This window comes from Hydractinia symbiolongicarpus, chromosome 5, assembly GCF_029227915.1.
Source record: "Hydractinia symbiolongicarpus strain clone_291-10 chromosome 5, HSymV2.1, whole genome shotgun sequence".
NCBI classification, from domain to species: Eukaryota; Metazoa; Cnidaria; class Hydrozoa; order Anthoathecata; family Hydractiniidae; genus Hydractinia; species Hydractinia symbiolongicarpus.
In genome coordinates, this window is record NC_079879.1 from 4,474,686 (window position 1) to 4,499,569 (window position 24,884).

The 24,884-nt window shown below is 32.0% G+C and overlaps 4 protein-coding genes across 7 annotated transcripts; 2 read left to right on the forward strand and 2 right to left on the reverse strand.

The window, feature by feature from the left end:
* The first annotated feature begins 225 nt into the window (after positions 1 to 225).
* On the forward strand, positions 226 to 2,512 carry LOC130644263 (uncharacterized). Its single transcript, XM_057449799.1, has 2 exons — positions 226 to 1,138; positions 1,236 to 2,512. Exons 1-2 carry the CDS (start codon positions 961 to 963, stop codon positions 1,724 to 1,726), a joined length of 669 nt encoding a protein of 222 aa, XP_057305782.1. The 5' UTR covers positions 226 to 960; the 3' UTR covers positions 1,727 to 2,512.
* A 760-nt stretch (positions 2,513 to 3,272) lies between these two features.
* Positions 3,273 to 6,546, reverse strand: LOC130644264 (TP53-regulated inhibitor of apoptosis 1-B-like). 4 transcript variants are annotated; one of them, XM_057449800.1, is made up of 4 exons: positions 5,998 to 6,135; positions 5,248 to 5,399; positions 3,828 to 3,983; positions 3,273 to 3,550 (listed from the first exon to the last, which is right to left on the reverse strand). In XM_057449800.1, the coding sequence occupies exons 2-4, from the start codon at positions 5,281 to 5,283 to the stop codon at positions 3,461 to 3,463; spliced, it is 282 nt and encodes a 93-aa protein (XP_057305783.1). In that variant the 5' UTR covers positions 5,284 to 5,399; positions 5,998 to 6,135; the 3' UTR covers positions 3,273 to 3,460. The 4 variants fall into 4 exon arrangements, 2 of the variants coding, with proteins under 2 accessions (XP_057305783.1, XP_057305784.1); XR_008982594.1 differs by lacking the exon at positions 3,273 to 3,550 and adding an exon at positions 6,279 to 6,546 and having other exon boundaries at positions 3,844 to 3,983; XR_008982593.1 differs by lacking the exons at positions 3,273 to 3,550; positions 3,828 to 3,983 and adding exons at positions 3,993 to 4,380; positions 6,279 to 6,546.
* A 255-nt stretch (positions 6,547 to 6,801) lies between these two features.
* On the reverse strand, positions 6,802 to 8,816 carry LOC130644262 (glycoprotein endo-alpha-1,2-mannosidase-like protein). Its single transcript, XM_057449798.1, has one exon. The coding sequence runs from the start codon at positions 8,269 to 8,271 to the stop codon at positions 6,895 to 6,897; it is 1,377 nt and encodes a 458-aa protein (XP_057305781.1). The 5' UTR covers positions 8,272 to 8,816; the 3' UTR covers positions 6,802 to 6,894.
* An 8,625-nt stretch (positions 8,817 to 17,441) lies between these two features.
* On the forward strand, positions 17,442 to 24,601 carry LOC130644266 (transmembrane protein 135-like). Its single transcript, XM_057449802.1, has 14 exons — positions 17,442 to 17,601; positions 18,692 to 18,819; positions 19,080 to 19,206; positions 20,252 to 20,317; positions 20,549 to 20,595; positions 20,863 to 20,904; positions 20,979 to 21,053; positions 21,458 to 21,552; positions 21,629 to 21,708; positions 22,175 to 22,238; positions 22,316 to 22,392; positions 23,092 to 23,190; positions 23,768 to 23,835; positions 23,912 to 24,601. Exons 1-14 carry the CDS (start codon positions 17,458 to 17,460, stop codon positions 24,000 to 24,002), a joined length of 1,203 nt encoding a protein of 400 aa, XP_057305785.1. The 5' UTR covers positions 17,442 to 17,457; the 3' UTR covers positions 24,003 to 24,601.
* Positions 24,602 to 24,884: the final 283 nt, after the last annotated feature.

Here is a 24,884-nt window from a genome sequence, read left to right on the forward strand (position 1 = left end):
TTTTCACACACTAAGGTACTAAATTAGATTTTTGTCTGACTTTCGATTTATCATCCGCAAAAAGTTATAAGGTCGCTGTCCGCAAAAATTTCTTCCGCAGAATATGCCATTTTTGAGTCACTCATCCGCACTAATTTCTTCCGCAAATAATTTCTTCCCTTAAGGTAGCTTCGAGCCAAACTTTCTGAAAACTGCGCCTTTTAGTCAAGTATATGATTTCACATTCAGCAATTTTTTGTGGAACAGCTTTTATCACATTCGGATTTACTTGTGTACTTCTAAACTCACAAAGAGAACTCACAAGGAGATGTTTACACGAGCATATATTTCTAAAATCTAAAAATTGACGTGGTCGTCACACCTATATATATGTATACAAAAGTTATAAAACGCAGACTCAAGATCCATGAACTACTAAAAATGCCAAAATCGTCATCCTGCTTTTTCTTACTTCTTGCGTGTTGTTCGTTTGTTCAAGTGAAATGGGATATGAGAAAACCCGCGTTTGGCGGCGTAACAAGAGTAAACTATTTGTTACTTACAAATATAAGAAAAGAAAAATTGAAAATTGTCAAATATTTTGCTAACTTTGCTATGGATTTAATAGCAGTAATAAAAAAGGGTCCTCTTTCTCAAAAGTTATTTTCAATTGTGTTTTTAGCATATGAATATCCCAGCCTGATTTCGAATTTTCACCTGCTTATAAAAACAATGCAAGGTAAATTGGCGATTCTTCTTAATTTATAAACTTTACCTTGATTCTTTTGTTTTTAAATAACATTGTAAACTGGGTACGAAGTGACCCCAACACAAGCAACAACATAAGCGCCAATCATACTGAGCTGTATGTGACGTCAAATTGATATTACGTCAATAGAAAGATGTTTACAAGTTTCACTCGACGTCAAAATATCCAGTGCAAGTGGTCCATTTTAGAAAAAATATAAATAAAAAAATAAGATGGATTGCTCGCCTGAGTATGTTGAAGGTGTTGAAAGTAAACAAAAGTTGACGGCTTGTGTTGGGGTAGACCAACTGATGAAAAGAAAAAACCGGCGGTCACGCCATATGACCATGAAATATGACAACATGTCAAAGATGATTTCAGATCTTGATGCAGCAAAGCAGCTTAATAAAGGTAATATTTCTTGATAAAATATATCTAGTATCGAATGAAGTATTCAGATACCTTGATTAGATACATCTTTAATAACCACACTCGTATTTTTTTATAGGCGAATCGATGCAAAAATTGTCTGCGCTGGAAAACGAACTTATGAAGCAGGGTACGGGGAAAGCTGGGCATGCTGAGGATGCCACCCCTGCTAAGAAAGATGATCAACGAGAGCAGCTAGGGGACAAGGTAAAATCTTGTTTGAAGAAGGGACAAGGGCAGTTAACAGAGATTGTAGATGGTTATGTTGGCAAGAACAAAGTAACACGGCGCGAGTTAACCAAAAGAATGCTGGGATTTTACAAGTTGCGAAAAAAAGTGATCACCATTAAGAAGGAGAAGGCACGTCTCATGAAATCCATGGAAAATCTTGTTCAAAAACACCAGAATATAAAGCTTAAGCTAGTGGAGGAAAGAGAATCTGCTGAAATCAAAGCAGCTGAATTGAAGTCACTCAATTTGGTTCTTATTGGAAAGGAAGGAGAGCTGAAAGGGAAGGAAGAGGAAATTAAATGTATGAAAGTCAATGTGGCTGACATGAAAGTAAGTTGACAATTTATGCAAAACATAGTTCTCAGGACTTCTAAAATTATTTTAAATACTTAACTACTTGGGGTTCCCTCTCACACAAAAAATTTCTAGCAAGCCTTGGAGACGAGGTTGGGTTCCATAAGTTTAATAAATTTGAAGATGAACTTTCTTTTTGCTTAGGCAACAGTCAGTAAATCCATGCACAAGTCGGTAACTGCATTAAGCACAGTAGAAGAGACCATCAAAGCTGATATTGAAAAAATTGATAGAAAGCTAGCACAACGCTGGCGCATTGTTGGGAAGAAAAAGCTTCTGGTTGAAAAGCAAAAGCTTGCTGCCATGCTGGATACAATCTGCACAACATCGCAGACATTACAGGAAGATGCTGTCCTTTTGGACACCTTCCAATTTTAAAAACATTTTACAATCATGTATATTTGAAAGGAATGGGTGGTGGTTGTACATTCGTTCGTATTGTACAGATGACCACTTACTTTTGTTTTTACGAGCACAAAACAACAATTGGATTAGTGAACTGATTATCTTGGTCTTCACTGGTAGCTCAGTTGGTAGAGCGTGACATCAAACAGTGTCAAGGTCGTAGGTTCAAATCCTACCCAGTAACTTGACCAAGACATGAAGCTAACGATCTTTCTGTTGTTACAACATCTCGAGTGTTCGTACGTTGCAGAGAAGTGGTTGTCGAATGTGTTGTAAACGTGTTGTTTGTCTGTTTTGTACCGTGCAACTACGCCCTTTTCTTTTGAATCCTTTTTTTAATTTTGTTAATATATTTATACTTATTTACACTTGTTTTTTCTTTGCGTTATGCTGCGCTAGCCTGTCTTCTCTTGTATCAAATAGGCAAGAGCACCTGGGGATGAAAGTGCGTGCACGAATGTCCTTTTTTAGATATATACTAATTTATTTGCTCTTTTCAGCGCGGCCCTCTTTTTACTAATTTTCGTTTTTCCTATAATGTACTGTGACAAAAATCGAATTTTCCTTTAATTATAGCGCGAGGCGGTCATTTTTTCCTGAATAATGGAGATAATGAAATCCAAAAGTCGGTTCAGAATAAAACATATTGAGAAATTTTTAGCAAAATTTACATTCTTTTTTTGGGAGAAAGGAGGAACACTGAAAGTAGTAAAGGCGAAAAACGATACTCGTAAAATTTTAAGCAGGGAGGCTTGACCCTTCCTGTCAAATATTGGCAATTTCGTGAGACCAAAATGGCCGAAAAAAGACGAAGAGTGGTAGCGCAATTCAAAAACAACCAGAGTGATAAGAAAAAATAAAATAAAAAATATAGTATTAAATAAAATGTCATTTAGTGCGACAATAGTCAAATTTCCCTCAATTTTTCGCGCGAAACAAACTAATTATTTCGTTGGCTGCGTGTCATTAGAGAAATGACGGTAAACCTAGTAGCTTGAAAAAAATGCGTGGATAAAAGACATTTAGATATTCTACTTTAATGTATTTTGTCAGAATATCTGTGAGGTACCACTCATTGTTATCGTACGCTACAAGCTTAAGTCATTACAGAGAAAAAGAAGAAATATTTGTCGCATTGTTTAGTTGTATTTTCGTAAAAAAAATTAGAAAACTAGGAAAAAAATCTGCAATGGTTGCTTATTATCCCATGATCCTGTTGCTTCACGAATTAATCTGCTTATAAGTTCTTGCTCGCAAACATGAATACGTTACTTCGTATGATCGATAAACACTTCGCTGGCTATAGTAAAATGCTTAATTCTCAGGTGGTTTCTTCTCATCATTTGTTCCAATAATTTTTTTCAATACTTCATCAATCTCAATATTCTTCTCCTTCAGCGTTTTCTAAAATAGACCAAATACAAACTCATAAATATAGCTATAAATACACGTTACATTGAGCGGCTGTTACGACTGCCTTTATAAGTAGCCTAAACTTCATTCAATGTTAAAACCTTTGGGTTAAAATACAACAGACACAAACAAGAAACAGACGACCCAAAATTGGAAGCAAAATAAACAAAAACAAAACAAAACAAAACAAAAAATCAAACAAACAAACCAGGAAACAGAACAAACAAACGAACAAACAAATAAACAAAAACAAACAAAAGAAACACACCATGACACATGCTTTATACTTCGCAAACAATTCAGCACATGGTTCGCCATTTTTTACCTCCCAGTTACCATTCAAAAATTGTTCAGAATACCATTTATTAAAACATTGGTCATATTCATGTTTGAGGGGTGTGCATTCTTTACCAATACTATCCATCTATACATATGATAATAATTAACTAAATTCGAGAAAACGCATTTAAAAAAAAGTTACAAGCCATTTTAAATTTCAGTATTTAGTTGCAATCCAATATTTACTTTCATTTTTTATTCAGATGTCTTTATCAGAAATAAACACAAAACAAGCGAATAAAATCATTTTTCAGATATAAGCACCAGACTTCATAATTTCAAAATTCAGCTAGATAAGTTGCTACATAAGTTGCTATAAACAAACATAACAACATAAGGCTCGAGTCCATCAAAAAATGGAGTGAACAGAGAGAAGAAGAAAAAATAAAAAACAACAGCTACATTACGAAATTATAAATTTCATGCGACGACAAACGTGATTCAAACAAAACTTTTATTTTGATTAGCGCACCAGCCTACAACTGAATGAATTTGGTTGTCACATATAGATATAGACAAGCAACTAGTAATCAAAGATAGTTTGAAAAAATACAGGCAATATAAAACAGTAGGTCTTAGCCAAAATATTGTGTTGCTTATAAAAAAAAATGATTGCACTTTAAATAAATATATTTTCCAGAGAAATGTTCGAGGTGTTTCGCGGATTTACAAAAAAGTGGCGAAAACAAGTCCATCGAAAAGATTTTTTATCGTCAACTAGGAAGAGAAAATGATACAGACACATCCAACCTTGCTTTGATGTGATGTTCTCAGTTAAAATATATTATAAATGTTATCATAAAATATGAAAGAAATCAATCAATCAAGTTGGAGTTGCTTCATAAAAAATCAGAAAATTGACCAATTCGCGTTAAGTATCACTTCAAACAGTAAGTTTATACACTAAATTGAATCCCTACAAAAATATATAAGGGCCCGACCCAAATTGCAAATTTTTTTCCCAATAAAATAGTTAATGTGTATACCTGCATAATTGAGGAAAACTACAGTAGGACAGTGGAAGAAACATATGACAAGAATTACGGAGAAATACCCGTCCCTTTCTGTACGATAAGCATAACCGGATACAAATTTTTACCTCTATATTTGTTAACACAAATGACTTCGAAAACAACAAAAAGTTAAAAACATGTCAATAACAAAAGCGTCTAACCATCTTGAAAGCTAATTTTATCAAATATATAAAAATATACAAAAATGCTAGAGAGTTGCAAAAGGAAGAAAGTTGTAGTCAAATAAATTTGGCGCAACAAAAAAATATGCATTTTTTCAAAATACAATATTCAATGGTGCTACACAAGCAAAGAACAAACAAATTGAACAATTACTTCATAACAATTTGCAGGACTCCTAACTGAACACATTGAGCAAGCAAAGCAGCTGCTCGAACCACCATTATTTTTTACTTGGTCATGTGAACGGCTGAACTCACTTCCCTAAGAGCCAATCTTCCCCGCGACAATTGCATTTTGATGTCAGTCTAAATAATTGTACAAAATGGCTTTTATTGTATAAAATGATAAAACTGTGCAGTGAATATTTATCAAAGATCTTAAGCATCCACTATTGAATGAGTTTTTCTGACTTTTAATATCAAACAAATAAAGTGTGGATAAATGAATGCGAGTGTAATTTTCGTTTTAGTTTGCGTCGATTTATTAACGCGAATTCACAGTTTCGTGAGAAAATGCGTGGATTTATAAATATGGATTTTTCAATATGTAAGATTTAAAGAACGAGAGAAAACAAATTAAACGCTTTCATTTCGACACTTTTAACAAAACGCATTTATTTCTACAAAATTTTGCGTGGATTTGTTAATTTGAATCACCAAAATTAAAACATAATTTTGCGGTGAACTATTAATGGGTCTCTGAGAAAAATTCGCAATAAGATATCACATTTTTTCTGACTAAAAGTAGCAATGTATAATTAAACATTTTCTGAGAATATTTGCCAACGCTGACAAATTTTCTTCCTTTCCTTGTGTTTTAAAATATACACAAAGCCACAACATATTTGTAAGATAAAGTTATAATACGTTTAAAAACTGAACCAATATTGCAAAACTTATATACCTCATTCTTCCAATGCATGTTGTTTTTGAAATCTTGTCTCACCCAATCCTTCATGGACTTGCGCTCATTCTCTGGTGCTTCGTTAATCAACTTCATGAAGTCACGATATAAACAGAGCACTTGTCGTCTTAACATGAACTAAAATAACAACTTTCTGAAATATATCGGTAAACTATGTCGCAAATTATGCTAAAACATACACTTTAATTTTTTTTTTCTAAAATTATTTTAAAATGTTAAGATACACTGAATATGCTGAAATACTCTATAAAAACATGTACCTGTTGAAGGCTCATAGCATTCCTTGGTAACCGTGTCATACTTCCTCAGTGTTAGTTCAACTCGAAATTCTTTGCATTTTTCATTGTTCTGTAATATATATACTGTCAGATTTCTTAAACAGAGGACTGAAAAATAGGTTTCATATTTGGAATAATTTTTTGCAAAATACAGAAAACATCTTGCTTTACTTCCAATCTAGCAGTTAGCCTAAACATCTAGGAAACAGCAGAAACTTATCATATTGAATTTTCACTTGTGTAAGCACGTTTTTTTTTAAGTATTAACATTAAAATTTCTATTTCTGCCTTAGAACAAAAAAGCTTTCAAGGATGGCAAGGAAGCTTTAAAAGATGAAGAGATTTCAATAATATTATAACAAAATTGTAATATTTGTCATCAAATAAATATTACAAGTATTTACTTCTAAAATTGATGAAATATAATTTTAATGAAGTTATTAAATTAACAAAAACAAAATGTTTTCCTAATCACAGGTTACTCAGAAAGATATCAAAGTACATACACCACATAGAAACGTTTTTTTACCTGCCATACTTACTTAAAACAAAGTAAAAGCCTTGAAAAATAAACAAGAATGAGAAACAACAACGAAACCTAGAGTATTTTCTTGCGCATAAATGTTTTTATAAAATCTCTTGTCAAATCCAAGTAGTATTCTGGCTCAAATGGTTTGTAATCTGAATACTTGAATCCATCAATTCTTTTTGGGACTGCTTTTTCAATTTGTGTCCCTTCATGCCATTCATTGAACGATGTTATTGATATTAATTCTGTGTTCTGTTCTAAAGCTTCTTTCCATGATTCAGAATAATACTTTCCCTTAAGTCGACTTCTTGTATTTTCGCTATTCCAAGGTCGCACCCTTGTATCGACATAACCAGGTCCAACACTTGGTATAAATAACAATTGATTAGCATCAGCGAAATTTTTTAAAGCTTTCCAATTACCCCTAGTTGACCCATACGTAAAGCCATTTGAAGCAAAGTATGTATAAAATCCATCAAATCCAGCATTAACCATCTCAAACTTATCTTTAGATTCAACAACTAAACCAATAACAAAAGCATCATATGGACCATTGCGCATTGATAATGGGCCAGGTTTTAATAATTTAGACCAATCACTCGATTGAATATGGTACGAGTCATATATATAAATCAAAGGAAGAGTTTTCTTTTTGTAACTAAACTTATAAAATGATTGATATGCAGAGTAACTTTCTACAATATTTTTAATATCTTCTAATACTGTTGATTCTGATCGACCTTCATAGGGTTCTATTTGAAATGTTAGTTTGATTTTAAAACTTTCAGCAGCTTGTAAAAGAAGCGGAAAAATGTGTGCCCAATCCTTACCATTATCATCAGCTTTCCCAGGTGGGTAATATGAAGCAGCAATAACTCCAACACCAGCCAAAGACAGTTGCTCCATATGGTCTAGTATAACATCTGGATCACCACTACTATATGGCCCTAATACTGGATAAAAATTGCTACTAATGTCATTAGGGGGGATATGGCGACCTAATGGATACTTCTGTGCAATTCTTTTATCCCAATGTGGGAGATATTTGTGATTCCAATGCACATACTCACCATCACGAGATGGATTTCCATACCAGGGATAGTAGAATGCATGAATATTATAACAAAGCTTTGACTTTATGTTGTCCACACGAGGCTTTCCCGTTTTACCATTTACAAGACTTTTATAAATATCACCATGGACGATTATATTGGTGTCATTCTGAAATGAATTTTTGTAGTTATATTTATCAAGTTTGTTACTACTTTTTTTAACTATAATTCCGTCAAACTCATTTTTACTAATATCTACATGATGGTCAAATTTTCTTGTTGCATACTTTAAATAAAATAACACTGCAGCCAATACACATAATGCTACTAGCAATTTAACATTTCTAGTGAGTCTTCTTGCTATTGTAACACAAATTCTCCATGAAGATACCATCTTGTAAACAGTGATGGAGAGAGCTTAGCATTTCAAGTTGGTGCTGTAATATAACAACTAATATTTTTAATATTTCAAACATAAAGGAAAAATAAGCATGGTGAAGCTGAGATTTCATATAATACACACTTATTATACAGCTAGAAAAAAGCAAGTCGCTATGTCCTGCTATTAATAAACTGTTAAAGAACACTTTTGTCACTAGGAAAGGCATCCTTAGCCCACGCAATTCTAGTTTTGATGGACAAAGTAATGTTGACATGAACTCTGTGTTTTGCTGATATAGTAAAGCTCTGCACCCTTATTGTGAATTCTTTTAAAGTAAAAGTATATTTAAATTAGTGTGATGTCTAATTTGCAGTTGTCCCTGACTACCCAGGTATCCCTGTTTAGAGTTACAGTCTAATTTGCAGTTGTCCCTGAAAGTGTTACATTCCTGCCCACCAGTTGCGTTCTAAATCTGTGCATAAGTTTATACAAACTGAACAATTTAAATTAAAATCAATTTTTTAAAAATATGAACATTTCGAACTTGTATATATATAATGCCTTTCACTATGTGGCCTTGTATATATAAAATGCCATTTGGACCTTACCAATGCCATTTGGACCTAACCTATGTACATAACGTCTGCTATGGCGCAAGTCAAGGTTCTTTCTTTTTTAAGGCCATCAGTCACTATGAGGTGATAACTGAACTTGTCACAATTTATACACATTTTCATGTATATAATTTTCACTCTACCCTCTTAATTTCCAAAATTACCTGCCAGCTAAGGCAAATTTTGAATGTATTAATCCCCCTAGTGTTAGCCGTTAGTCCTCTCCTGTTAACAAAAAAGACTCCCCTTATGACACTCATAAACATTGTTTTAGCCTCCATCCTCCAAGATAGCCATTAGAAACCTAAATACCATTTATAGACTTATTTGGGGAGAGATATTTATAAGAATGAATAAAAAAGTAATCTTTATTAAAAAAGCACCATTTGGAAATTGCTATTAAGAGTAATTTAAAAGGAGTTTCTTATTTAGATATATATAGCATCAAGCCTAAATGACGGCACCTACAGACCATACCAAAAAATCAATGTATCATTGAATCATCGAATCATCTCAAGCACATCATAAAACAATTACCAAAAAATAAAAAAAAGTAAAACGTCACTCAGTTAAGCCTATAATAAAGCCCTTAAAACAGCAGGGTAAAAAAAACACTTCAATTTAAACAACACACAACAAAAAGGAAACCAACAAATACAAAATGTACATAACATGATATGGTTTAACCCACCATTTAGCAAAAGTGTCACAACAAAAATTGGCAAGCGGTTCCTACAGCTCATTGACAAACACTTTCTGAAACACCATAAATTTTACAAATCGTTCAACAAAAATTCAGTCTTTTTTCAGGAATTTTTGAGTAGGTGTGCGATGATTCGCACGTATAAATTAAGTAATGCGTGCGATGTAAAAATGAACGTACAAAGGATGTTAAGCGTGCGATACAGGCTCCAAGGTAACTCTTTGTTGCGCATTCATTTTGCAGTAGAAAAGTGGGGGACGTTTTGAATTGTGAACCCCAAACACGATAATCGAGCATCTACTTATAGCGACTCTCTCAATCTTAACTTCCTTTTTTACAAGTCCGAAATAGTATGCATGACTATACTGTCATAGGTCATCACAAGCAAATAGGCAAAAATATGCTTTGTTTTCAAATTAAAAAAAATCTTTATCCGCGTGTGTAAATAAAACTAATAAATAAAATCTCTTTTTAAAAGGTATATGTCAGGGACATAAAATTTACACAGAAAAAAAATTATACCGCACGCAGGTTTCGTTTTTAAAATTGTTTGAATAACAGTTGCGGCATAAAGAAAATAATTCATTAAATTTAAACCGGCTATGGTTTAAATTTAAAGAGATTTATGTCTACGTAGCCTTTTAAAACCAGGAGTCAGTGAATTAGCTAGGATGGCCAGGTTGGCTATGAATAGGCTTGCTTGTGGATTTAAAAGGACCAGGACTATTGAATAATTCTGAGATCTAAAAGTGACCAACCAAGACGGAAATCTATCAGACGTTTTAACTGACAAAGGTTCGAAATAAGCTACGGACATGTCCGACCAAACTGAAAATGTGGCGCATGTTTTAATCACACGCCTGAAATGATTTAGCTGTGTGCCAAAGCGCACGCCTCTCCTGAAAAAGATGCCCTGGGAGACTAAATGTAAAGTTTTTTAAGCGAAAAATATGGCGAGCAAAATTGCTCGCATAGACACTGTTACGCGACAATACATACGATAATTCAATTGTACATGCGTTCCTACGGCTCTCCATCGTTTTACAATATCAGAAAAAAGGAGGTAAAAATCGTGTTTTTATGAGAGTTTGTTAGAGACGAAAGCGTGTTTTCTCCTGTTTTTCAACTTCCGTCGTATCAATTTCTTTCAAATTTTCAGGAAACGTTAATAATAATAAGATACAACTTATGTGTACTTTTCATTAAAAACAAAACGCGGCAAGAAAAGTTATCACGAAAAAACGTGTTTTCTCATTAATAAACTCGATGGAGTGTTAGTTTTCCAGAATTATTGTAAGGGTGTATTAATTGCTCGGGATGTTATTTGCTCCTGACAAGGCCTGAAATACATCAAATACATTTTTCCTTCTGATATACAAATAAATGGCTAGCTAAATATATAGCTGGCAAGTATATTTAGCTAGCTATATCTATATTCTTCTGACAGCATAAATAAAATATATTCAGGTCATCAAAAGTAGCTTTAATGGATAGTTTTTAGCTAAAAAAATCATTGCGACTAAGCAACCAAAGAGCGATGGACAGAAAAAACCGTGTGAATATCCTAATTAGGAGACACAAATAAACACAAATCTCTCAAATGCATAGCTAGACTACATATCCTAAGCTGATTTAATTCGCAGCTAGCTAGCTATCCCTGAAATTGCTGTAGAGGGACCACAAAGCGGGTTCTAGAGCAAAGCTTTCATTCAGGCTACAGAAACCTGATATTTCTGCGCAACTAAACTGTGACGATAAAAAAAATAACTGGGATGATGAAAAACAAATCTGGGATATCACAAAACAACACTGGACCTGTGGACCTGCTGCCTGCAACGCTGCGAGGCATTCCAAGATGTCCCGTACAGTCCACCCGCTAAATCTGGACATTTCAAAATCTGTGTTGGTGTGGAGAGCCCCTGCACCATCTTTATAATTGACCCAGCACACACACGGTGTGCGCTGCCCCAGCCCGTGGAGGAGATAATGATCATTAACTTTTAAGCATTGAAATGTAAAAAATAGATGTTTTCTATATGTTTAAGTCATTTAGGCAATGCAGCTAAGTAATCTTTGTACATAAGAGTAAATAATAAAAGTGCCGAGTCGACTTGGAGACTATTGAAACCCGTTGTAGTAAGCTGCCTATGATATAATTCAATTTGCATATATATTTAGACGAGTTTCGAATATGTAAAAAATTTCGTAATGTAAGCGCACACGTTAACATTGTCTAATTACCTTAGTTAATAAAAATTCCCAAAAATACAAAATACACTGAAATTAATTCTTACTATGTGAATTTCTTCGTTTCTGTGGAAATTTGGGCTTTTTGTTTATAGTATTTTCCCCCTGTGTAAATCTTGCGCATGTCACAATCACAACATAATGTCACACACAGAAACTAAGATATTCTAGAAATGTTATGCGCAGTGCATCTATCTTGCACAATACGTGTGACAATTATATATATATATATATATATATATATATATATATATATATATATATATATATATATATATATATATATATATATATATATATATATATATATATATATATATATATATATATATATATATATATATATATATATATATATATATATATATATATATATATATATATATATATATATATATATATATATATATATATATATATATATATATATATATATATATATATATATATATATATATATATATATATATATATATATATATATATATATATATATATATATATATATATATATATATATATATATATATATATATATATATATATATATATATATATATATATATATATATATAACTTTGCAACTTTGTGGAAAATGGATTCACCTAAATAAAGATATACACAGTTCATTTATCAACGAAAAAATATGCCCTGGGTGTGGTTATAGACCTTTCAAAAGCTTTTGAAACTGTTAATCATAAGATTTTATTAGACAAATACCTGCTTACGGTATAGACGGAACTACACTAAATTGTAAACAGTTTGTCGATGTTGGGAATGGCAAAAGAACACAAGGCTCAATACTTAGGCCCCTCTTGTTTTTGATTTACAGTAACAATCTTAACTTTTCTACTTTTCTAAATTTTACACTTCATTATGTTTGCAGATGACGGCAATCTTTTCTATTTTCTAAAAACTCTTTTTAAAGAACTGTAAACAATTAATTAATAACGTTGACAGACTGGTTTCAAGCAAATAAATTATATTATATAAATTATTTAACGACATAGCGTTATTACTTATTTTGCTATTGTAACAAGTTATTATCGTCTGATTTAATGTAATAACATTTAACTACTGTATTTAACCTTGTTTGCGAAAAAAAGATATCTATCTATGTATGTATACGTTCTTTAAACGTGCAGAGGGCCAGGGAGGGGGGGGCAGAATTTTGCTTGAATTTGAACTTTACTGACCTGACGGAAGCCCGTCACACACGGAAGATGCTTTATCCAAAATGCGATTCCGTGGTTTTAAATTTAAATTATTATTAGAATTACGTCATTCAAATATGACGTATTGTTGCGTAATACCGAAATGCATTGGGGTGCGCATTTAGCAGGAGTTCGCGGAAAAGTCCTGGACGCACACGCACGTGTTTTTGAGATTTTGTATACCGTTGAAGTTTTCAACTAAAATAAAACCTTTCGAACTGTAATTATCGTTCAATAATCGAAATAAATAATTAGGTTTAAGGCCTCGTGTTGCAGAGAAATTTGGTTGTGGAAAGACCAAAAGTTATAGGATCAACAGATTTAAGTAAAAAATTCCCAAAACCAAAACCAAAAAAATCGGCGTTTTCGGGAAGAGTCGGTTTGGCTGATGAAAAAACGTTTTCATCCATAATCAACATTGTCTCTAAAAAAAGAAGAAAATCATGCGACGTCTGTGGTTGAAGAGTTCCCTCAATACGATCCATCTGTCATTTGTGATGTATCAACGGAGCAGGAGCAGCTTAATGACACTGCTGCTCAATTACCAATAAAATCTGGGTAAATCGGGGATCTGGGTAATAAGTGCGTCTAAAGGAAGCCATATTTAATGCCGAAGTATTTTAAAGAAGAGTTAATTTTAAAATTTTAAACCACGGAATGGCATTTTGGATAAAGCATCTTCCGTCACACACGCTGTGCGCTGTCTGGCTGCACACTGCACTGCAACCAAGGTAGATTAGATAGCGTCACTCCAGGTCACTCCAGCAACTAACAATGCAACTAACTGCACTAACTGCGCAGTGATACATTGTCTTCTGGTTTCCATCTTCAAGTTGCAGGTCCTAGCTAGCTAAATTGTGTCAAATTTACAGAAAGAAAAGAAGTTTGGATTTCAATGATTGTAAAGACATTTTAGTTTTAACTCCATGAGTTTACCAACTGTATTATCCATTCCCTTCTTTTCTTGCTTTTTTATTTTTATTTTTGCTTTTTATTGTCCCAATTATTGCAACAAGCACTAACACCTCATTTTTTATCAAAACGCAAAGAACAGATGCAACTCTGTCAGTTGGGATATGTGTATGTTAAAGATGAATTCCATTCATGTCACTGTGTGGCATTTTAGTCAGGGCGCTGAGAGCCAAAAATTATTAATAACAACCCGGACAAATTGAAATTATATTGGTATGGGTTATTAAATCACTTTACTGGCCTTTGTGAAATTTCTTGTGGCGCCAATACAGGTCGTTTGTAGGTTTTGATGACGTCACTAAGTAGGACAAAAAATTGATGAAGAAACAAAAAATGAATAAACACTATAGCTATATTTTAAATCCGCTTGAAGTGTTTGTGACGTCACAATTTTTCAATGTCATAACTGTATAGTGTGCCGTCCAATGCAGTTTTAGCATAAATTCTAAGCTTTGCAAAACAAATCTGTTAAGAGACTTATTGTTCATAGGGAAAATTTTATCTTTTTATATTTCTCCTGACCAATAGGAACCGTTAAATTTTTGACTGCGTACAAAGTTACAGATATAAAGATTTTTATACACTTGTAGTATATAAATTCGTAAGAACAGAATGCAATTAGTAAAAAAAGTGTTAAACAAGTCTGTAAATCAATTTTTACATTTCGGCTTCTTTCTCAGATTCATCTTTTAAGTCACTCGAAGACTCAGAAGAAATAGACGATCCTTCCAAACCTTTACTATTTTCACAGCTGTCAACACATCCACAAAGATCGCTACTATTAAGACCCTGCGATTTGCATATGCACTGGTTGGTGCGAATCAGTGATCGTCAACAGTCACAAGAGATAAGATCTAAGATATCCTCTGTTGCTGCTTTTCTCGACACCCAGTGGATTATTAAAACCCCATCTTGCAAAATCCAACCATGTCATCAGGATATGGCACCTGTGGGAATTGCTGAAGTGACTTTTTGATAATAACTTGCGTACAAAACTTTTACAGTGACACAACAGAGCGACACATTTTAGTGCAGGTTGTTGGGGCTGGAGTTTTTTTTCTTACTGCAAAACAGTTTGTAACAAGTTGTGTTACTGTTTTTGCAGTTAAAGGGAACGCGAGGTATAAAATGATGTTGGACTTACATTATAGAGCTTAAAAAGTTCGCTATAACAAGTCTTTTTAAATTTTTTAAAAAGCTCTTTTCATTCTCAAGATATTCACATTTAAAAGAATTTCAGATTTAATTATGCTGCATGAATTATGATGTCATATTTCAGTAATAGCAAATTTAGACATTTTCTTCAGTAATTTTAGACCTGTTAAGGGCTGTGCATTCAAACTTTATCAATGCATAGATATTATAAAGGTTAATTGATTGACATAAATTTTTTGCCAAAATGACACTCGCTAGCTCATCTGAAGCCTCTTAATTTTTTGCTGAAAAACTCATAAACTTAGGATCTGCATATCGATTTGCAATTAAATTTTGCGAGTAAACATATAGGGCTTATACAAGTTTACCCACAAAATTTGATTGAAAACCAAGTTGCAGATCCTGAGTTATTAAGTTGTCAGCAAACAAATAAGAGGCCTAGCACGAGCAAGCGAGTGCCATTTTGGCAAAAATTTTATGTTAATCACTTAACCTTTATAATATCTATGCATTGATAAAGTTTGAATGCACTCCCCTTAACAGGTCTAAAATTACTGATGAAAGAAAATGTCCAAATTTGCTATTACTGAAATATGACATCATAATTCATGCAGCATAATTAAATCTGAAATTCTTTAAATGTGAATATCTTGAGAACAAAAAGAGCTTTTTAAAAAAATTAAAAAGACTTGTTAGCTAACTTTTTAAGCTCTATAATATAAGGCCAACATCATTTTATACCTTGGGTTCCCTTTCATGCCTTACAACTATGGCAAACAAATGTTTCAATTGTTGGAAACTGTTGCATCAAACGTAAATGTGCCAATGACTATTTAAACTCTATTGGATTTATCTTAAATAAAATACAAGGTTTGGATAAGCTGTATTTTTTTTTTAGACTCGTGATTTTCTGATCCTTATTGTGCTCACAACTGTGTACAATTTTGCCAGACTTCATTTTGATAGATTTAAGGGGATTTTATTTGTAAACCCAATTTTTAGACTATAGGTGAGTCACAAGGGACTTGAAAATAGTATTAAGCTAGTTATATTGATTATGTACCCAGAATATATCTTGCTTTTTTCACATTTAAAACCTAGCCGGAGAAATTGTTTCGCTCCCCCCATTGTTCCAGGCCATCTGTTAGGCAGGTTAAGGATTTAAGTAAGGATTTATAACTTTACTGTTGGTGTTCGGCAATTTTAATCTCCAAAATAAAACACAACACGTATAGCACAAGGTAAATACTAATAAAGTTTTTTGATAAAAGTGGCAAAGTTGTACCATTTAAATTTAAATTTAAAAATAATTTTTAAGTTTAAACAGAAAAACAGAGGCATCCAACTAATTAACGTAAAAATATTGTAAAGAACTGGTGCTTACTTCAGAAGTTCTCTCTATTGACTTGTTTATTAAATTTAGCCAGGCCTATCAATAAGGGGAGAGCAATTGCTCTTGCTCACGCGAAGGCTCACCCAATTCTGAGAAATAAGAAACTAGCTGAGCTATTAATTGCTCCCCCAATTCTAAAAAAAGTTTTTCTGGCAACATTCAAGCAATATTAATTCAACTCACATGGAAATTAATGTTCCCTTTCTTATTATTTAAAGTAAAAAAGAACCAAAATATATAAAAAATAAATTAAATAGATAAAAAGACTGATAAATATAAACTTATTCTTTTCATTCAGATAGCTCACCCAGTTTAAATTCTTGTAACCTTAGAGAGCGATTTGTAGCTCTGGTGTTATTTTCTTATTGATAGGCCTGTTTAACCCCATCTCCAAGCTATTTATATAGAACCAGCAAAATTATTTCTGTTTTTAATACAGTTTACGAATTTAAAAACAATTTCTATTTTATGAAAAAGAATTTAAATGTTAGGAATTGCTTCTCTTTTCAGAGGGTCTTCAAATATGGAAAAAATGTCAAATTGTTCGTGCATCTGGCTCTTAAGACTTAACAAATGTGCTGCTTATCTAAAGATGTAATGCCTGAACTATTTCATTAGTAAATATATTTCAAACTACTAAGAAAAAGAAATTTAACATGAATTAAATACGGCCATTAAAAAAATCACTTAAAAATTATAATAAAAACAAAAAAAACACAGAAATTTTCATAATAGCTTTCCTATTGTAATGTCTCAGTTTAGTGGTTCAAAATAAATTTTTGATACTCTTCTGCTAAATTTGAAATTGATTTAGCCATTAAATAAAATCCTTTCAAAATTTAATTTACCTAAAATATTTTGTCCTTTAAATTTGTCTTCTTTATTTTAGACAATAACAAAATGCCAGGCTGTCACTCTAAACATATTTCTGGTAGTTGTTATGAACTTGCTCACACCTGGTCGAGTAGCTGTTCCCTCAGTGCAATAGATGTTTTCCTTAATTGTTTCAAGTATGCCCTGAGGCTTTATGCACCACTTTATTTTGTAAGTACAATTAACTAGTTTTTTATAATTGTCAGAGACCAATTTAATATGAAACCTTTGATTTAGATTTGAAAAATATTTTCGGCAAAGTTTGTGCAACCTAGGAAGGCTGGGTATCCAAGACAAGAAAAATATAAGATAGTGTAATGGCTATCTAATCCAACTTTAAAACCACTTTTTCCTTTTTCAGGAATTTAATTATGCATTTGCCTACACAAGCATATTTTTTGTATTTTTTGTTTTTTTAAAAACAACTAAAATTCATGTTGAGAGATTTTATGATGTTTTTCATTATATATACATACAAAGGCACATTTTTGCTCTTCCTTGGGAATTTTATGTATATATTCCATTAATTTTATATATACATATATAGAACGTTTTTAATTATTGGGCTGCAAATGAAAGACTCGTTATATTCTAAGAAATCAATTAAAGTCCACACTAAACTTTTTTTTCCATCTGATCACATACCTTACATAAAACAGGTATTCTGTTTACAATTACTTTGACAACCTCCTCCCTTGATTAGCCTCCCTAAAGCTTATTTTCCACGAAAAAACAAATTGAGATCATATAAAATGCTTTTTGAAGTTATCTACTGGGGATCTTTTTTTTTTCTTAAAAAAATCTTTATTGGTTCTCCAGACATATCTTCAGACTTTTGTTAATTATGTGACTAGCTCTAAATCATGTGATATCTGTTATTATGTAGGCACAATTTAGTAAAAAAATAAAATTTATGAAATGCTTAAAACACCAAACTGAACGACCAAAGAAAGATATATTTGACATACTGATATATATTGTGAACTATAGCTTTGTTATACTAGTGGAACTAGTTAAAAATCTTTACCAATTTTATTTTATTTAAAAAAAAATACATTTGCAAATTCGAGACAACTTTTCAAACTCTTTCTTGAACTAAAATTGTTTTTCACAAGAGGAAAGGCTTTATAAGTAGAAATTTCCATTGGGATTGACCTTTATGTATAATTTATCACTGGTTCAACCTCTAACAGGTAAGTGATGCTAATTAATTTGGTTAGTTGGTTGCCTATAAGTGAATTAAGTTTCCACTAATGTTTAGATATCTGGCGTGATGACTCGGAAAAGAAAGGAATATTTTATGAAGAAACTTTTAAAGGAGATCTTACAGTCATCGCTTTTTTTAGCAACAAACGGTGGCATGATGGTGGTAATGTTTTGTACTTTCAGGTAAGATTTTTTTGTTTGAAGCTTACCACTTTTTTTGACACACATCGCTCTAGGTATAGCTGAAAGCTTTATGATATTATGACCATTCTTCATTTTTTATATATCATTTATATATTCCAATTGAGCTTTAATCTTTATAATGTGGGTCACCTAACAAACATTTTTAAATCATGTCTGCTGTTCCAAATTTTTATTTCTTGACATGACACTAACAAGTTCAGCTGATAATTCCAAAATAAATGAAATAAATTGTTTTTTAGAAAAGTTCTTGGAAGTTTCTATTTTTATTCTGTTGGATTAATGCCTGGAATTTTGTCATCACTTTGTGCTATACTGATTGAAAGAAAAAATCGACGTGGTGCTTTGGCGGTTTACATGTTTAATCAGGTATGTGTATTTTCAAGTGTCACTAGAATCGTAGAATGCTGGGTATATGACTTATGAGGATGACTTTTAATAGGGGGGGGGAGGTGAGGGGAGACAATGACAATGAACAGATGATGATGAAGTCGAATAATTGTTCGACTTGCACTATTCTCAGAAATGCGATTAAGGAACAGGCAAAGGTGAAGAAAAATGTAAATGTTATTCTGAAAAGTTGTTTTCAAATTTTTTATTTAAATCTGCTGAGATCTGATTCACTTGTGATTTAATGGGTTACGACAAGTCAAAAAACTATTATTTCAAAATAACAAAACTTTTACATTACTTACTATATATTTCTACTATATCAGTATAGTTTACTTAATTGCGTTCATGCATATTTAAGTTTCCTGAAACTTTTTTTAAAAAAAGAGAACAATGCAATTAGTTAACTGCCAAAAAATTGCCATCATAAGAGAATTAAAAAGTAAAAGATCTATTTTATGCAGAACAGGTAAAGTCTACCTTCAGCAGATGAGAGATTTTCCAACATGATAATGAATGCGATTGTTATAAAAACAGAAGAATTAGAAATAAAGAAATCTTATAATAATAAGATTAACATAAATATAGCATAAGAAACACAAATTAAGAAACATGAGGCTTAAATTGAGTTTCAAGAAACATTGAGTCTGCCTTACAAAACTAGTTTCTTGAAGAGAAAGATGTGTAATGACAGAGTTTAAGTTGATATTGACTAATACATCCTCCAAAGTTTTAGTTTTTAGGAATTATTTTAACAAAATGTAAAAACATTTAGCTCTGCCAAGATCTACAACAAATATAAAGAATTTTCGTCTTTGTCAAATTATATTCACAACAACAACAACAACAAAAACAAAAATCATTTTCCCTACAGTCAAGTTTGGACAAATAAGGTACCAAAAGTTTGTTCACTAAATAAGTGGTGCTTTCGTTATACATAGCCTGTCTAAGACAGGTAGGTTATGGTAGAAACTTATTTTTTTTTACTTTTTGTGAAATGTGATATTTTTGTGTGTTTGTACAGGCATTGGATACCACTTTTAACATTCTAAAGCATGATGGATATGCAAAAGATATACGTTACGGCGAGGTATGCCAAATTTCCTTTTTTTAAATTTTAGAGATTACTCAATGCAAGAAAGCACGTCATTCCTAAAGTTTAAACGAAACGCATATGCTAAAAAAGCACAAAACATGTTTACCAATTGACCAGCTCTCTTTTACATTGTTGTATTTGAGTCATATTATACCAAAAACAAGTTGGGCTATAAAGAACATCAAGCAAAAATGACGATAGCTTTTTCATTTTTTTTATTTGTAGGTTTACCTATTTGCATCAACCATGGCTCTTCTAATGTACATGTATAGGTAAGTTTTGATGTCAATTTTTTTTTCAACTTGTTAATTGACCATTTTACCTCGCCTGTTATTAATTATTGCGCAATAAAAACAGGTCTATTTTTCCAGATATCTAACCAGAATATTACGAAGATGAACATTACGTGGCATTTCGTACTTTTTGCCTTTAGTAAACAAACTCTGTGTCCCGCATAAAATCATATAAGACAACAAAGCTTTAGGACTGTTACAAACCTAGATCTGTGGAACCATTTAAAATAATTTTATTTTTATTAGATCAAATAACCTGCCTGATGGTTTTATAAAAGTCCTTTTTGAGTAAGTATTTCTTATTTTCATACGCTAACTAATTTGCAGATCAGTTTTTGTCCATTTGTTTACTTGTTATTTAGTTCTGGTTTGCGAGATCGCCCTAGACATGATATGTATGAGAGTCCAGGTTATGGTTACGCCCACATGGTACATTGGTAGGCTTGATATTTTTCCTTCCTCTATTTAGCTATCCTTGGTCAGCTGTCCACTGCATTTAGTTTTACTCCAAAAAATTTTGAAATCAAATGTTGCTACCTACCTAAGTTTTTTCTCAAATAACAAATTTCTCTCTAATATGTTATTTGGAATTATTAAGAGAAACACTGAAATCACTTTTAGTGCTTTGAAAACAGCTTTCATTTAGGCTTCATGTCAGTTCCATACACCTACCACTAGCTTATTAGGTCGTCACATGTAGTCTCCTATCGGTTTAAATTGATATATAAACGTAGGAATGGTATCAATTTTAATTAGGTAATACATGAGAAGAGGATTTTTTTCTAGACCTGTATCAAAATCATGCTTTACTGTAACAATATTATTCCTTTCTTTTGTTCAGCTGCAAACTCTCTGGCCAAGCATTTTTAGGTGGATTTGGTCTTCAGGCTGCTTACAATTTACTGTCAGTTCTACCAAAATCATTAAAGAATCCAGGTAGGAAATTCACACATATATTTTATAAAATTTAGGGTCATTAATTTTATAGATCTATTCCCAATTTTATTTTTAGAAAAACTGATATTTGCCCTTTTGGAAAAAAGAAATTTTCGAACTGGTGCATTCTTAGGAAGTTTTGTTGGTATATATAAAGTGAGTTTTGATTAATAACATGCTCCTTGTTTATAGTTGCACGGACGTTCTTATTGTTTCTTTGAATAGGCAATGGAATGATACTAGCAATAGTTGTATGAGGAGTTTTTATACTGTATAGACAGACCTGGCTTGCTGTAATTGTATTTACCAAGACTAAATTGACTTTGATATATCGTTTTCTTTTCGGACTAATTTACAACAACTTTTCAATGTAAACCTATATAAAGTTTATAACCTATCCCCCAATTCACCCTCTTCCGCACATGTACGTTTTAGAAAATCACAATCGTTAATTCATGAATCCCTAGAAGACTAAACATAACTGGGGTGATTGACTGTAATTGTAGCGGTTTCCAAGATCTGCAAGTCAATATGGCGAATAGAATACATTCCATTGTGTCAATTTGACTACCTTCAAATCAATATTTTTGTAAATAATTTTGTTGTTGTTTTTTCTCTGTAGTTAATGGAGGTGTTACTTAGTAAATATCCAAAATCCAATCGACATGTAAATGCAGCATTGGCTGGTAACAAATTTGCTTTCTTATAAATCTAAGTCATTTAGGATTAAATTTTGTTTTTAATAACATCATTTTATTCAAAGGTGGCGTCGCTGGGCTGTCCATGTTCTTTCAACGAAGTTCATACATTGCAACATACCTAGCGTCCAAAACTATTGAGGTGAAATTTCTTAATTGATATCGTTTTTTGTTTCCGTAGCCATAACGAGTACAGAAAGAATGAAGGAAAGAATTGTCAAATGTTTTTTCGTGTTTGCAACAAAGTAAAAAATAGTGCTTACATTTAACGTCACTCTTACATCTACTATTATACTGTTACGAGAAGCGATAGTCTCTGCATGTAGCGGTGTCCTTCCTCCCCTCGACAAAACATTATTGGCTAAAATTTGCATAAAAATTAAAAAATACTTCGTTTCCGACATACATTCAGACAATTAGAAAGAACCATACGAACAATATAGCAGCATTGAATTTTTTTTATTGTGTTTGAACTAGCCAGTGACTACTCGAGAAATGTGGATTCTGAAAGTTATTGTTTTAAATCGTAAAATCATTGGTCATCTAGGAAGTTGTTATTACTTAATTTATTTGTCAAATTTACTGTTGGTATAAAAGGCCACACATGATGTAAACTGCTTATATTCCTTGTCTTATAAAAGTGACTAATAATGTTGCAGTTTTTTTTCCAAATATATAGATGAATAGACAATCGACATTAAGTAATGTTAAGAATAAAGTGCAGATGGCTGTATTCTGAAACATAATTAATTTAAGCATGATATAAAATTTTGTCTGTGGTAGCACGACATTTTTAGAATGAATTGAGTTTTAGAGTCCTTAAATTCTGTTTTTTATTTAGCTGTATTATATGAACGGAATCCACAAGGGCGTATTCCCCTACATCAAACATTTTGATTCATTTTTATATGCAATATGTACAGGCATCATGTTTCACGCTGTAAGTAGTTTTTTCCCCTATAAGTGTTTTCTTTTCCTTATCTGCAAAAGCATTAGGGCATCGACAAGCACGTATGTCGTATTTTTTAGCTAAGACTACATCCAATCTCCTCAATTCTCGGTTTTAATGATTCTCCTTAAAATGGTTCATGCTTCCCTAAAAGTAGCAATATTTGTCAAATCTTCTTTAATCTGATTATGTAATTGTTTAGTGGCTTAAGTTGGAAAAAAAAGAGTACATTTTGTTAAGTTTATTCTGCTGCCAGAAAGTTTAAACAGAATGTTAAATTCGCTCTAAAACTAAAGTAAAGGAGGCATCCTCATTTTAGACAAACTTAAAGCTTCTTATAAGCTCATAAAAAAGTGCTGACAGCAGCAAAAATTTATTGTTGATAGAAGGTTCTTAAATCTACTCACTTTTTCCCAAAGTGGATATCGTGATCTCCTTAACAAATTTTCAGCTTCAATCCTTAATTCCTATACAATTCATTTCACCACATGGGACTTGTACAACGTTCTGATAAGAAGTTGGGATTATTTTTGTCTTTGTTAAAAAGTAAACAAATTTTTATTTTTAGGCTGTAGTCCAACCATTATTCTTACGCAATACCTACTGGTCCTTTCTTTTGAAACTTACAGGAAAGAGGTACAAAATTTTTCAGCTTATACCTACCAGTTTTTTAGTTTTCTCCTACTGTGATATGTAAAATATTTCTAATTAGGTTCGACGCAATTAATCGTTTTAAATTGGATGTCTGGGGACTGGACAGCAGCAAAATAGATAGATTAGCAGCTCAAAAGAAGTCATTGTAAACGTACGTCATATCGCGAGTGAGTTTTCGCGAGTTCAAAGTTTTATGCAAGACTAATTTTCTCGAAATTGTGGAGGTAAGCCAGGTTTAGAAGATTCTTTCTTGTTAAAGCCATGCGATAATCAATTTGTAATTAGCGTCCTTTGTTTATGTTTTCGTATATCTTTATGCTATTCAAATTTTCAGCGTTTTTTTAATCGTATAAATCGTTTTTTAAATTCTTTTAAGCAAATTATCCTCGCCTCTTTACCAAATCTTTCGTAAAATAATATTTTGAGTTTTTTTACTGCATAGAAATTAAAGTATATATGTATATTTATGCATCTATATAAACACATGATAATTTGTTTTTATAGTAATCTAAATTTTGATATTCAAATTCCCCAACGTATTTAGCGTTTTTTAGAGGGTATTCAAAGATTTGTTAGCTATTCAACATACTCTTCAAAACTCCTGTATCATATCATTATGATATGACTTCAAATTTTTCGTAGGTAAATATAGGCGGATATACAACGTTTTTGTTTAAATATTTTGATAATCAGATGTATAGTAAGATCTGTTTAATTGAAGAACATATAGAAGTTAAATTTAAAACAATTTGTTTTAATGGCTAGTTTTTTGAGGCTTTTTGTAAAAAATTTAAATTTATTTTTATCGAGTTACAATCAATAGCTACAAACCATTTAAAATTTAATACCACCTCTTGAGATAGAAAACCTTAACTCGCCAAGTTTGCCTATTTTTTTTGTGGTTTTCTCTGTCGCCTAAAGAAACGGAAGAAAGAAATTTTGTTTGAATGAATATATTGACAATCCAACATAATTTACTAGGATAAGATTACCATGCACATATCGACACATATCCAGTTTGTAACAAAATT

Excerpts from the sequence above, each read along its gene's own strand:
- LOC130644263 (XM_057449799.1), top strand. The coding sequence starts at position 961 with ATGGATTGCTCGCCTGAGTATGTTGAAGGTGTTGAAAGTAAACAAAAG. Across the intron at positions 1,139-1,235 it reads AGCAAAGCAGCTTAATAAAG|GCGAATCGATGCAAAAATTG; the intron begins GTAATATTTCTT and ends ATTTTTTTATAG.
- LOC130644264 (XM_057449800.1), bottom strand. The coding sequence starts at position 5,283 with ATGTGTTCAGTTAGGAGTCCTGCAAATTGTTATGAA. Across the intron at positions 3,984-5,247 it reads GTCCTGCAAATTGTTATGAA|ATGGATAGTATTGGTAAAGA; the intron begins GTAATTGTTCAA and ends TCATATGTATAG. Across the intron at positions 3,551-3,827 it reads AGTATAAAGCATGTGTCATG|AAAACGCTGAAGGAGAAGAA; the intron begins GTGTGTTTCTTT and ends GGTCTATTTTAG.
- LOC130644262 (XM_057449798.1), bottom strand. The coding sequence starts at position 8,271 with ATGGTATCTTCATGGAGAATTTGTGTTACAATAGCAAGAAGACTCACT.
- LOC130644266 (XM_057449802.1), top strand. The coding sequence starts at position 17,458 with ATGCCAGGCTGTCACTCTAAACATATTTCTGGTAGTTGTTATGAACTT. Across the intron at positions 21,553-21,628 it reads AAAATCATTAAAGAATCCAG|AAAAACTGATATTTGCCCTT; the intron begins GTAGGAAATTCA and ends TTTTATTTTTAG. Across the intron at positions 23,191-23,767 it reads CAGGCATCATGTTTCACGCT|GCTGTAGTCCAACCATTATT; the intron begins GTAAGTAGTTTT and ends TTTTATTTTTAG.